At 43.0% G+C, this 14731-nt stretch overlaps 1 protein-coding gene across 2 annotated transcripts in view; it reads right to left on the bottom strand.

The window, feature by feature from the left end:
* The window catches only part of LOC118329592 (signal-induced proliferation-associated 1-like protein 2), an 82088-nt gene that overhangs the window by 44090 nt on the left and 23267 nt on the right, over positions 1-14731 (bottom strand). For both annotated transcript variants that reach the window (XM_035663819.1, XM_035663820.1), the window contains exons 2-4: positions 7223-9011; positions 2125-2258; positions 546-734 (exon numbers count right to left, since the gene is read on the bottom strand). In XM_035663819.1, the coding sequence (XP_035519712.1) occupies positions 546-734; positions 2125-2258; positions 7223-8741 (1842 nt within the window). In that variant the 5' untranslated portion in view covers positions 8742-9011. The remainder of the gene's footprint in view (positions 1-545; positions 735-2124; positions 2259-7222; positions 9012-14731) is intronic.

Here is a 14731-nt window from a genome sequence, read left to right as displayed (position 1 = left end):
TTTACCATGTCTGTAAAAATGCTTACTTGCCAAGAGTTAGAGCTACTGTAACAGCCAGTTAGGTTAGCTTAGCATAAAGACTGGAAAGAGCTAGAAAGTAACAAAATCCACCTTCCAACACCACTAAGGTTCACTAATAAACACACTTTTATCTTGTTTGTTTAATCCCTACAAAAACTGATGTGCAAAAACAAAAATTCAGGCCTTACGTTCTCGTCTGGATGCAGAGACTTCCTGGAGTCTGCTGGTTTTCTAACAACCTCATAGTGATTACAAGACATTAGTAAGTCACTGAATCTGGACAAGTAATGGTCCCGCACATAACAACCCATAAATCCACTAATTGGCATTTTACACTGTGGCTTTTGTAGAAAGAATGATGCAAAATGTTGCACTTTTCATTTATTAACTGCGGTTCCCTATCAACAAATGTCCCTGATCAAGGCACTTAATGACAGATTGCTCCATTGCTTCTTAATCATCATCATCATCATCAGATGTCTGTGGTGGCACTCTTAACATTGAGGACATCTCGATGTACTCACCCCCTGCTCGTCCAGCTTGAGTAGCTGCTCTGGGACCTTGGGGGAGTTGAGGGCCAGCCTCAGACACTGGATATTAAGCTCAGGGATGACGTATTCAAGCACTTCTTTCAGCGGCAGGCCGCGGGCCGTCCCGTGTCTCGCAGTGGATGGAATGGCATCCTCCAGGATGGCTCCACGGAGTGTGGTCAGCTGACAGAAAAGACAGATGGTGAAGTTTCATGCCGTTTGTCATGTTTCGTGGTTTTGGAGTCTCCTTGTACAATGTGTCATGGTTAGGTCTGTGTGTGCACGATTTCGATGTAGGTCAATATGTCTGTAAATCAGGGATTTTATTCATTTGGATGTCATTCCCCACACTTTTCTTGAGTCATTATATTTTATTTCAAAATGTTGGATATTAAAACTAGGCTTATGCACTAGCTACTGCATAAGTCAGTCATAATATCTCTTTATGTTATACCTTATTATTTAGAGCAGTGGCTCCATTACAGCTCCATTGGAAGGCATTAGGAACCCACGTTCTAAATAATTAAGACAGGCTAACTGAGCACTAGATGTTAAGTGGTATTTTACTATTAAGATCATTAATGTGCCAGTAAATGTTAACCCGAACCGCTTCAGAACACCCACTCTGTAACCTTGTGTTGTTGTTTGTAACATCACAGACACATTTACGCCTATAAATCCCATTTCCATCTGAACAGCCTGTGGACATGTCAACAGTTAATGTCTGTCCGACAGAGAGAGCTGCTTTCTGAAAAGCAGATTACTTAATAGACTCAGAAAGGAAGGGAGAGTGAGAGTGGGGTAGAGAGGCAGAGAGCGCCGAGGCTAAATGACAGGAGTACAGTACATGCAAATAGACGCTTCAGTGGTTGGGGAGTTAAAACATTTTCTGCGTGCTACTTGCAGGGCTACCATGACCCAGATACATTGTTTTATCGTGGGAGTGGTGCTTTAAACCAAGAATGGCACTGGATATCAGTGACATTTCCCCGCCTGACACATCTGTTACACCTGAATTATTCAGGAGGATGAGACCACCCAGCATCAATCAAGGAGAGGGTTCTGTACCACCGGGGACTGCAAGAGTGTGCATCTCAGTTTGCGGATTAATCATCTTCTGTGTACATGCGCGTGCATATGTGTGCACACGTGGGTGTGGGAGAGTGTGAGCGAGCCAGGGCTATCACACCAACTCTGATAGACTTGCATCAGTTTTCGCATGGCTGGCCAACTGAGTCACAACTGGCACAGAGTCACTGGACACATTAGGGTGCTAGGAGCAGATTTGGGAATGGAGAGCTGCGAGAAGCTTCCTCTTGTTTTCAGGGGTACTGAAGCATTCCTGCACTTCTGTACTGCTTGAATGAGCCCTGAACTGAGTCACCTTAACATGCCTTGCTGAATGCACTATATCAGAAATACCTTTTAAAAGCATGTTCTAGGTCTTAGTCAGTTCAATAAAAGAGTGACAGAAATCCTGCAGGTTCCTCCTACTATGCATCCATAATAGTTATACATTGATTTAAGACAACAAGCAGAGCTGAAAAAGGGCACATTGACATATTATAGTTACCTGACTGGTTCTGAAGGTGACACGATAGTTGAATTGCATTCCATCTTTCTCCTTTCCGTCATCCAGCCTCTCCCTGCGGACGCTGACTGCCACAGGTCCAAGATTGTCATCCACCCCAAAATAGTTTTGATGCTCTGGAGGTCGAGCAAGAAAGAGCAGAAAGAAACACACATTAAGCATCACATTGCCAAATTGAATAACTGAGATTGTTTGCTGCACAGAGTCTATCTATCTATCTATCATCAAATCACTGCTTTAGCAGAATATTAATTTATATTATTGAGTCCATATATATCTTAATAATCCACTGTGGACTGTTCGTGGGGAAGCTATAATACTGATTACGGAAAACAGTAGGGGTCCAGGGGAGATTTGAAATTGATTCACTTTGGATTAGAACCCAGCTTGTAGTGGCAGCACCGGGATTTAAAAAAGGAAATAAATACATATAAACACAACGCGGGAAAGTTTGACCCACTGCGACCCATCACTGACCCAGATCCCTTCACACATCTCATCATATAAATACATGTAGAACAAAGAATTATTACAGACTGTTCAGCATCATCCAGATACTTTATACTGGGATTCTGATTGGAAAATAAAAATAATCTTTTGCATCCTTCATTCCGGAACAATGAATTTCTGATCCAACCACACGCATTGCTTTGTAATGCTGACCCTCAGAAGTACCCGAGAACATAAGGTATTTTTTCTGGGTTTTTTGTATCTGGACTCACATCACAACAGATAGACTGCTCCTGCCACTGAAACCAACTTAGGCTTTACAAACCATGCTAGAAGGAAGGCATACGTCGTTCAAACTTATTTTTGCTTTTTGTTTTCAGGGCATATTTAATTTGATATTTGACTGTGCAGGGTAGAGGAATATAAAGGGAGGGATACATTTAAACCCAGGACAAAGAGGTTACACGGTATGTGCCTTAAACCACTAGGCCAGGATGTCCCCTCTGGCCAGGCTCAGAGTATTTGTGTCATTCATGACAGCTTTTGGCATTTTTGGGATTGACAATGCAATTTATGGAGCTGTTGGTCAAAACCTAAAAAAAAGAGATTTGTATAATTTAGAAATTAGGATTTTAGTAACAGGACATGTGGATGTTGATGGTCAGTACATGAATCAGTTAAAAACTTAATTCAAGACAAAGTTACGTCAGTGTTACAGGAAATGTTTTTCCCTTGTGCAACACTTTGATCTATGAACCGCTATCTCAAATACTGGCGGTCAGATTTTTAGGATATTTCCTGTGGATATTCACAGCGCTCAGACAAAGTCTCCTAATGCTTTTGGTAACCCCCTCAACTCATTAGTGTACACAAACATGACAAACTCTAATGGGCAGATTCTCATTAGATTTTCTCATCAGGATAGATTTTTTTTCCCCATTTGTGGACACTCAGTGAGGTTTCCTTTATTTGTCATGATGTTAATTTGTGCAGTAAATAATGATAATCTAATGGGCAGATTGCCATGAAATTCACAGATCATAATAATGCTCCTAAGAGATTGAATAGAGGTTTGTTTTTTCCAGCAGTTTCATATTGTGGCGTATAATTAAAAATTTAATGGACACTAGGGGAGTCACTAGCAAGGCTTTAGACTTTCAGTCTTGTTATTTTTAAGCATTATAAGAACAAGGACTTATTTTTGTGTTAAAATAAGAATAATTCAATTTGAAATGCATTATAACTTCTTGAATAAAACACTCAAAATGCTGTGTACTTAAAGATATAGTATCATTGTAAAACTAAACTTACTATTAGTCTAATAAAGGTTGGAGTATGTGTGTTATGCATGAATATGTGTGTGTGTCTCTCTGTTTAGGACATGGACAGGAGCAGAGCTTTGCACACAATAAGCGGTGCCTTGAGCAAACACTCCCTAATCCAGACTAAAGCCAGGGAGAAAGACCTGGATTCAGCAGACAACAAAAGAAAAACCTCAGCAGGGACTCAGCCCTGACATTCGCAAAGAGATTTCCCCTAGAAGTTTATACATTGCATCTATGCCATGTGGAGCATACCATGTGAATACACTGATACTTGTCACTGTGGCATTAACATTGGGGGCAAAGCACGTATCAGCATAAATAATTTATTAACTGTCTGTAGGCATTTCGGGGTTAACCGTCTGAGGAATGCTTGGCTTGTCAGGGACAGTGGACTGAGGGTAAATGCTCTGTGAGGCATAAGGTCAAATGGTGGTAAGGAGGCTTGCCTATGCATATGAGGCCACTAGGCATATGAGTACTGATGGCACAGTGAGGGAGACTGTTGACTGTAGAGGAAAGATTTTTGTTAACACATTTTTATAAGATGTCACTGGTACTCAACACTTGGTGTTGACGATTTGCCAAAGGTTGAAAATGGATGACTTTGACTGTCATGTCAAATACTGGCTCTTTTCCATCTTCCTGTCACTCCGCACTGCAGAAATGCCTTCAAAGTCTTTAAAAAGTCCCACACTTCAAGTTCCTACTTTTTACATTTGTGGCTCTAAAACTTTATTTCAGGTCACATATCTCCGTATAAAAGGCATGGTTTGCATAAGTGATTCTCAATGACTGGGCTGCGACCTGGTACCAGCGTTGCCTACTGGGCCAGAAAGATGTGATCTGACAAGAACCAATCATCCATCCACCCAAAAGAGACTGGAGAACACTGAGAAAAAATAGACACTCTCCATCTGTCACTGATATAGATAATTTCACGCTATGACAGATAAATTGTGAATATGCCCAACTTCTAATTGAGTGGTGAGTGTTATTTTACATGACATCTAATAAACTTCAGTTTCACACGTCTCTCCACGCTATCAATAATGTATATGCATGCTTCCTCCCTCTCGCTCGCCCACACCAGGCTTTCTGTCGCTCTCCTTCATCATGACAGATGTAAAGTTGCAAAAACAAAGAGCTAATAAAAAGAATCAGCCACTTTTGAAGAAGTATGAAATTAAGTAACTTATTTTTAACTTTATTTTGTTAATTTGACAGAATAAAACTTGTTTGTTAAAGTCCCTCTCCACTCAAAAGTGTCACTTTTGTGTTTGAGCGTCAATGTATGTGTCTGTCTTTGTTTTCACATTCACCTGCTGAAGGGGAAAGTTTCTCTATGTGTAACATTTCAGATGCTCTATTGGCAGAAAAATAGTATAATATTCATAGGTATGTTTTCATTTGTGTACAATCACTAGATAACCAAAGATAACCCAAGTTTCGCAGCCACAGTAGTTTCTCCTACACGCTTGGAAGGCTGCGCTGTATTCAAATTTACCTCTAGATGCCACTAAATCCTTCACACTGGTCCTTAAAATGTCTGCAATGTACACAAGTGGGATGTGGAAACTTGAAGCCTCCATTGCACATATACTAATAGACAATGGACTTTTCAGTGTAGAAGACATCTTGGTTCATTTGCTAGAGTTGTTCCAATACTAACACAATTCCTCCAGTATCTGTAAGTATGCGTATCAGTTCTCGGCATCGACCAATTTGCAAAGTTTGGGTATCAGATGCACTATCACTTTTCATATTCATAGATTCTAGATTTTTGAAAGAAGAACAATGTGAAAACTCTATATCTGACGAATGTTATTCTAAGCAGATTATATTTTATATGTCTTCGAAGGATCTATTAAAGTAGACTAGACTCACTCTCACCCCCACCCACCATAGGTATGCAAAACCACTCTTTGCTAGTGTGCTAGTCCCCACATTGAAAAAAGTTGAGAACCCCTGGTTTACATCCACTGTATTGTACATCTCAATGTAACCATGACCTGTGTGTAACAAGGCTTGGCCCGTGGGTGTGGATGAAACATTGTGTCCATTAGGGCAGCCTGGGGAGAAACACTCCTGTTGCTACAGGAAGGAGGGCTTTAGGCAATCAATAAGATCAATGTTCAGCCCAGGTTGATAAAAGCTTGCCCTAAAGTGGTGACACACGGTCATGTTTGTGTGAATGTGTATGTGTGCGTGCAAGTATGTGCCTGTTTTTAAGTGTGTGTGTGTGTGTGTGTGTGTTTGTAGTGAAGCAGAGGTGACGACAGACTTGTCTCTCTGATAAAACACCTCATGAGAGAAGGGCAAAGGCTGCAGCCACATACTGTGAAATAGGCATCTTATAACATGAAAACGAAACTGACAGCAACACAGGGCATTTCAATTATACAATTATACATTGGCCTGTGTTGCCACAGAAAGTGGTTAAATAGATAAAACAACTACACCAGTTTTGGTATGTGTAGTAAGTGGGGCATATGTCATGGTAAATGAATATAAACTCAATGCTACATTCAAATGTACTGTAAATAGAGTAGATCTGTAATGATCTCATTAACCTTGACTGGAGACATGAAGCCTCAATAGAGCAATATTTTTTTTTGAGAAAAAAAGATACTCAGGGATCTCTGTGTGAAAGGTGAAGCAGCTGTTTTCTGGTGAGGCTTAAGAATGGGTAATTCAATCTGCTGAGAGCAGCGAACACAGACGCATAGACAGTGAGAAAAACAGATATGTATAACGCGGTGATGGGTAGGGGTCGGCATGGTATTTCCAGCGTCAGTCACATAGGTGTTTTAATGAGGGGACCTGGGACCTTGGCATAGTTTTGCTGACCCAAAAGTTTCATAGGAGGGGTCCTCACACCCCCCGTGGCCCTCGTGGAGAACAGCTGCAGCGCACCCTCTCGCTCACCTCTCTCTTCTCACATGACTAATCACAGCTTCTCTGTGGGGTTCAGAGCAATATCACAGGGAGGACACGACCGCTCCTCTCCAGAGGAAGTGAAACACACACCCTCGCACCCTACACAAGCCTGCTATTGTTCTGGCCCTTATTTCATCTGGTCCTATAATAATCACTGGGCCGTCGCGATATCTGACCCAATGAGCAGAGGCTGTTCCATTTGGGAACTTGCTCTCACATGGCATTATGCATAGTTATGTTTCAAGGAAATGGATTAGGCCTGGAAAGTTTAGTAATCCTCAACACTGAGTCAGTTAAATCCCCATGTATCATGATGGTTCAATCTCTTTAAACTCAAAACTCACACATTCATCATTCACATTCCTTACCTCTCCCATAGAAGTACTTGTGGTAGTAGTATGCGCCAAGGTCGATGTGCTCAATGATGTATCGTTTGACCTTCTCCCTGTGGATGGGCTGGTTTTCTCTTGGCACCTCTAGTACAGAGACTCCTGCATTGGTGCAGTGTGAACTTAAAGATGACTCAAAAGAGCAGCTCTCTGACAGACCACTGTAGTTGGCACTGTTGGCTCTGGAGAGGGAGATCCTCCTCTCGCCTTCACCACCGATCTCGTTGCGAAAGTGTGTACAGCTCAGCACTAAGCTGTTGCTCTTCCCGTCTCCCTCGTCAGCATCCAGGTTCTCCTTGGGGTTCAAGTCCTCCCTGCTGCCTAGTGGAGACTCAAACATGGGGGCATTTCCACTGCTACATCCTGCTGCTCCGCCATCTGTTCCTGCTCCAGGTCCGGCCCCGGCTCCCACAGCTCCGGACACTCCAACAGCTCCAGGTCCTATTCCAGCTGAGGCCGCTGAAGCCCCAGTAGTGGTGTTCTTCCTCTGGCATAGGTTAGCTCTGCTTGCCACCGCCTCGCTGATGTTGAAAAGAACGCTCTGAACGTCATAGTGCGCAAAGCATTTTTGGAAGCTGAGGGGTCGCCGGTCATCCTCTATTGAGAGTCGCAAGGCGTCACTCTCACTCTTAATGGTCCGCAGTTTCCTGAACAGAGACGTTTCAGATGGTTCCGATTTGAGACGCCTCATGAAAGACTTCTCCCGCTCCCGGCTGTAGAGGAGAGAGCTGTCTATGTAGTCGTAGCCTGGAATGTGGACTATCTCACCCCTGGCGATCTGGGCTGCTGTCTGCAGGCTAGGGGAGAGGGAGGCATCACAGCGCAACAACTCGGGGAAACCGAGAGGTGGTATGCTACGGTGGTCCAGGGTGTCTACTCTGTAGCCCCTAAGCATGGTAAAGAAGCCATCTCCACTCAGGCCCTGGCGGTCAATGGAGGACGTGCTACCGTATTCACGGTGCAGCGAGGCCCCAGTGTTTGGATTGACAGCGTTCTGGTCCATTATGTCCTCTGAGTCAATGTCACTAATGGTAACATCACTGTTACTGCGTTGACGGATAGGATGGAGACCCTTCAGCGGGGAATGGCTGAGGAGGTCACTCAGTGTGTATTTGTCAGAGTAGTCTACCTCCAGACAGACTGCTTCGCCTTGCTCCAGTATTTCCACAGTATGTTCCTGCTGGCCATTCTGAAATACCGGTATCACACTCTGATAGTTCGGTGAAGGACGTCCATCCCATCCATCTTTTCTCGGTGGCCATTCTGTCACCCTGGCCCTGACGCCCATTTTAGGCATGGCTGGAGTACCATTTGTTTTGCCAGCGCCTTCAGGTTTCCCTTGCATGTTGGAGGCTGGTGGTCCCATGCTACCATTCAGGGCTTTGAGTTTTCTGTTGAATAGCTCCTCTGACTGCATGGCTCTAGAGTATTCTTCTGGGCCTCCCACAATTCCCACAAGGTTTGATTTGTTATCCGTCACAGGGCTCAAAATACTCATATCCTGCTGGCAGACTCCTTGAAGAGCAGACTTTCAGGACCCTTCTTCATTACATCATGTGATTTGCTCAGTGGTGAGTGGAGGAGGAGCCTCTTTCCTGAGTCAACGAAGCAGCCGTCATCATAACTCACAGAAGGCGGCTGGCACGACGATCGACGCAAAGCATTTGGATGTCAAGGACAAGTGTCTGAGGAGCGCTGAGGCACAGCGGAGTGGAGTCTTTTCTCACAGCGTGCCACCAATGCAGAACGACAGCTGGAAGAGTTGGATCTGTGGCACAGGAACAAAAACACAGAAGAACATGTTAGCACACAGCAAGTGGGTTAGAACACTGTAACTGAGACATTTTAATTTAAAACACAGCGAAAACCAGTTTGTATTCCTCAAAATGACCCCAAAACACGGCACATTCAGTTCAACTATAAAAATGATCATACTGCTGACCTAAATTGTCTGTAGTACCCTGTTATCTTGTAACACACTCCCACCAAGGTGTATGGTGGGCTGTATTAGTTTTGGAACAATGTGGAGCATATCACCGAATACAGCTAATTAGTGTATTTGAGAAGAGCTGGTGCTACTATGGGTTTATAACAAGATAGATCTATATCTTTGTTGGTGCTTCCAGCCAATGCCTAACAGATGGTGGTGAAGCAAATTACAGCAACAAGAGGCAGATGTTTAGCTAAATGTTCACATGTACCAATATCTGATCCAACCGCTCGCAGCATCATCAGGCCTGCAAATTATACAGGAGGGATATTCTACGCCAGTGCCACTTTGCCTTTTTATCTGATGTAGTTGGTTAGGAGAAAAATTAATGAGGACCCGATGAGGTAAGTTGGATAAGACAAATATACAACAGAAACAAAATAATAGAAATTTCACTGAAATATGAGGTTGTAGTTCACTCCACTAACAGAACTTCAGAGGAGAAAGTTTGCAAGGTTACCCTTTCCACTTGCTCAGTTTTGTTCAACTGGGGAAATAACAAACAGACAAAAGGCTGATATCAGCAGTTTTATTCATTAACCTGAACATCTGAGGACAGAGAGAAGGAGAGTGAAAACATTGTCCTTGAAAAGCAGCTTCATTCCCTCTCGGGTATTTGAGATGTCAGATACGCACACGCTGCAAACTCACATGGTTTCCATTTTTATCCGTAAGCAATGTCCCTGTACATCAGCCTCGGGTAGACTTTTGTTAAATAGGCGCCAGGTTGGTCATATAGCCTCCTTGAACAGCGGAAAGCGATTTGACATGGACAATGTAATAAAGACACTAACAAACAAAGACTGTACTGTATACTGATGCTGAAAGCAAAACTCCAAGAGGAAGTGGGCAACACAAGCAGGTTCCTCTCTCATCGATCTCATCCCATGCTAGTAGGCGTGTAGAAGGTCCAGTGGGGTTAAGTGACTGAGGTGTTACACTGCATTCATCTCCTCAAACACTGACTTCTGCATGGAAGATCACACCACACCAGACTGAGAGTCTCCCTACATTGACCTAAATGCTTTTTCTTGTTCTTTGGGGCTGGTGGTGTTCCTCATTTCTCCTAGTAGTGCAATCATGTGAAAACCCCATGAGTTATCAAGTAAACCCTCAACATCACAAAAAACAGGGCACTGAATCACTAGTTTTTGTTTCAGTGAAGATTATAAGCCCTGTTAAAGCTATTCTCTTTGTAAGGTTTCACTGTCAACATGATAGATGAAGTTGGACTGGGCGTCCCAAGCTTTGCTTCAGCTCCATCCACTGGCCTTTAACATGATAGCGTCTGTTTCCAGACAACTGTTTACATTTCTCTATCATTTACTGTACAAACTATTTTGGGAGGAAAATGTGGGCCACATCAAGATTAGCTACATGTCAGACAAGACCAAATACACTGGAGATGAGTCTGAAACTATAATAATAAAGTGTGCACTCTCTGCCAGGGCCAAATACAGGTAAATGCATGCATGACCCAAATGTGTAGGAATAGATTCACAATAATACCTTCTTGGTTAAGTCTACTGCCAGCCAATCCCCAATCCTCTCTCTCCTGTTATGGACTGGTCTTGTTATGAACACAGCTTCATTCACAAGCAAGAAACTATAGTACCAACCTTTTTAACACAAGGCTTTTGAGAGTCACACAGCAAGACATTGTGTTGTGTCATGTGGATGCATAATGTAGCGACAAGAACTTTTCTGGGAAATATGTTTGTCCGTTACAGTTGGCGAATGATGAATAATGGAATATCTGCTGGGCTGCAGAGTAGTGAACAATGCCAACGCCACTCATTTTCAATACAGACAACGTCTGTGTCTGAACAAGACAAAGTGGTTGATTTTGGTCTGAAGCTTTTGACTTTATTATTCTAAATAAAACAATGAATTGTAAGTTACAAAAGTGGATTCTAACATTCAAAATTTGGTATGCCCATAAATGTTATATCTAATTTCCTAAATTGCTTGGATAATACACATGTATGCCACTGTGCTAGTGTAAGCAGCGACCAATGTAAGTGTGAAGTGTGTGTGAAGTGTTTGAGATGTGTAAGAAGTCTAAACGTGTAATAAATAAATCATAATTCACAGAAAAAGACACCATGTGAGATGTAAATGACTCTACATTTTACTGCTGGCCAATTATTTTACATTTCTCCACTCTATATATATCTCAGGTCTCTTTCCCAGGCATGATAGGGAGCAGAGGTGACAGTCTCCTGACCGACACCCACGTGTCACGCGTTGACTGAACAATTAGAGCTAATGACAGCAAAATGTGCCACCTGTACAAACAGCTTTATCAATGGTGACACTCCAACAGAGGCTTTAACGGATGACTGAGAAAAGGAAGAACAAAGAAACTGACATACTGTAATCTCAAATGCATGACAAGAAAACAGCATGAATGACTTTTCACAGTAGTCGGTGTTGAGCGGCTTAAAAAGATAGAGGAGTGTAATGCTGTCAACACAAGCCCTTTTTAAACAGGGATCATGCAATAGCACCGTAAAGAAGAGCAGTAAGTACGCCGGCTTTGCTTTTTTACACTGAACCAAACAACAACGGCACAATGCTGCCCCAGTTTGTGGTTTTAGATAGCATCCCGGTGCTCTGGAAGCAAAAGAGTGTAACACAACAGTGTCAGCAATTTACACAGACGTTGCTCTGTTACTTCCTACTCTGCCGGCGGAACAACGTCGAGTTTGTACGTTTTGCGAGGCGGAATAACGCTGCAACATTCCCGCCTTGAACATAAAGATATAAAATAAAATAAAACGATATCATCAGTGCAAAAAATCACATTGTTTAAAATCAATTCGCATTAAAAAGTCTCTCCATTGCTGTTATAGCATCCTAGCTTTGCCTCCAATTTCTTTCTCACTTGTAGTGAATTCTTAGTTAAAAAAGACTAAACTCTGTTTATGTTCATACTGTCCAGCTTCTCCCTGTTTGTGCTGCTACACAGGGTCAGGAAAGGGTGAACTGGCCTATATTTCACGTCGAGGGCAGGACAGGATAAACCAGAGAACATGGTGGTCTGTGTTTCCCTTTCCTGCCTTCTATTAGCTACTTTCCCTGCGACAGTGATTAATGAACACAGTTGTACCATGTCTCATTCCACATCCATCCCCCCCTGCACGGCCCAGCCAATAGAGAGTGCCACGAGCTACTTGGTCAGCAGAATCCATCTTCTGTGTGACCTGAAGGAGGCTGTTTTCTGTCCTTTCCTTTGTGGCTGTGTGTACAAGGGAGGTAGCAGATGGAGGGTGGGCGGTCTGCTTTACTAACAGCCCTTTATTACTGGAGTAATGCATCGCTATTATGGGTGTTTAAGACACAAGGCCTGGTGAACGGGGAAGGAGAGATGGGAGAGAAAGACAGGCCTAATTACAGTAATGAACTCATTTTGTGTCTCTGATGTTGGATAGTCTGTCTTTCATCTCGCTTCATCTACAGAGGAGTGGCCTAGCATTTCTTCCAGGTCTTAAAATAACCCTGACATTGTGGCCTGATTAAAGGCCCGGCAGATATTAATTCGCTGTCAGAAAAGTGAACACGTTCTGTCCACCATCTTGAGATTAATAGTCTACTACCACTGATGGGCCATTTCACCGCAGCAGGACACACGGCATGATGTCAGCCAACTCTGACAGACTAACTGGACTGACTGACTGACTTTCTCATTACTCACTTCTATGACTCCTACACAACTGTCACTGCGATCATGGAGAGGAAGCCCCTCCGAACAAACCTGTGGGCCATCTTTTTGTCTGGTTTTGTTTGCAGCTCTCTTGCAGTCCTCTGAATTACACAAATGTTTACAGCATAGGACACACTGGGTCGTGTGGCACATTAAGAAATACTTTGCTATGTGCACAACATTATTAAGATCACTCCACTTGGAGCTGACAGCACTTCAGGGAATTAGGCCCATACTGTATGCTCAAAAGGCACGGCCATGTCATAAGCCCTTAAGAATATTTTAGAATAAAGATGAATGCCAAATCATTTGCATGCCTGATTTGTTGGCAACAAGACCCATTTCTGGGTTGCAGTGATTTTCTGAAAAGCCAAACTTGTCATATGTCTTAGACTTAAGGTTACCTTTCAAAATATCACGTGCAGCACAAACTCGAGGAGTTGCTGTTGCAAAGGTTTAGTACTTTTTGTGTTAAATGTGCAAAATGTCACCTAGAAGTCACAATTACAGAAGCAAAATATCAATATTTGCATATGTTTGGCCATCACAGGCACAATTTAGCTGTATGTTTCTGTCAGTGCACCCATTCTGCATGATTACAGAACATCACAATAACAGAGCAGTGTGTTATTACATTATTCAGTGCACTCACAAAGCTGAAGCAAGAGCATCTTGTAGGTAAAAGAAAGGCACAGGGCCCTAAAATGAAGTAATTGTATTCAAGCCATGCTTTTCACTTCCTTGACTTTTTACATTCATCTAAACTGTGGCATCCTCAACATTGTCCAGCCTATTGCACCTCAGGTCAAAGTCAAACATGTTTATTTAGCCCCTACCAAGCTGCAAGGGCACGCTGAGCCCCGGGGTGAACCCAGACCTGTGATTATGGACAATTATCTTTAATACCCTGGCGTAATTGAGCCATATTAATGCTCCTCTATTCTCAGCAAGCAGGAAGTAGTAGCTGGCCTCGTCCCCAAGACGAATCCACCTCCAGAGCTGAGGGCGAGCTGTGATGCAGTCATCCTGTCCTCCCGCAGCCAAATTAGGGTGCAATGTAGGTTAGAGGCCAAGATGATTACACCAATTTTCCAGCTCATGGACTTCATCATATAGTGAGTCAGGCAGCATTACTATGTGAAGCACATTTACAAGTCCTTCTCAGTGCATTCACAAACCCCCGTTTATTTTAGTTCCTTGTTACCTGCCTTCTACTGCTTTATGTTGACAGGCTGCAGCCAGTCAGACATTTGGATGTGTCACACTGCGTTCATCATTAACACAGAGGAAGGAAAAAATCCAAGCGGAAAGCAAACAAACCTGAAGGCACGTTGCTTATGCTTCACTGCTCGCCATTTGATTCCTCAATAAACTCACAATAAAAACAAAGAATCACATTCCATGTCACATCACACTCAAATACGATCAAATTTGCGCTGCACACTGTGTTAGTGTTTCTCCCTCCGAGGAGTTCATTTAAAACAACGTGGGAGCTCTGTTTTCAATCCTCTATTGTGAGCAGCTGTTCCAACCTTGCGGTGGGAATGGGAGGGGTGTACGCGATGGTTTTGGGCAGGATAGATATTAAATTCATCACACTTGCAGTCAGAGAAGGAGGAGGTTTATGGAAGGGTGCATGACTGCAACCAGACACGGGCATCTCCAATCTGATGAAAACATTTCTGTTTCTGCTTCAATGGAGCGATTCTTTACCTTAACTGGGTTAAAGCAGAGGAGAATGTGGGGTTACGAAGGAAAGTGAAAGTGGTGGAGCGGGAAGGGGAAAAAAAAG

This window comes from Morone saxatilis, unplaced genomic scaffold, assembly GCF_004916995.1.
Source record: "Morone saxatilis isolate NCDOM2014 unplaced genomic scaffold, NCSU_SB_2.0 Contig19, whole genome shotgun sequence".
NCBI lineage: Eukaryota > Metazoa > Chordata > Actinopteri > Moronidae > Morone > Morone saxatilis.
Note: the sequence above shows the minus strand (reverse complement) of the source record. Positions and strands in the feature narration are given on the sequence as shown.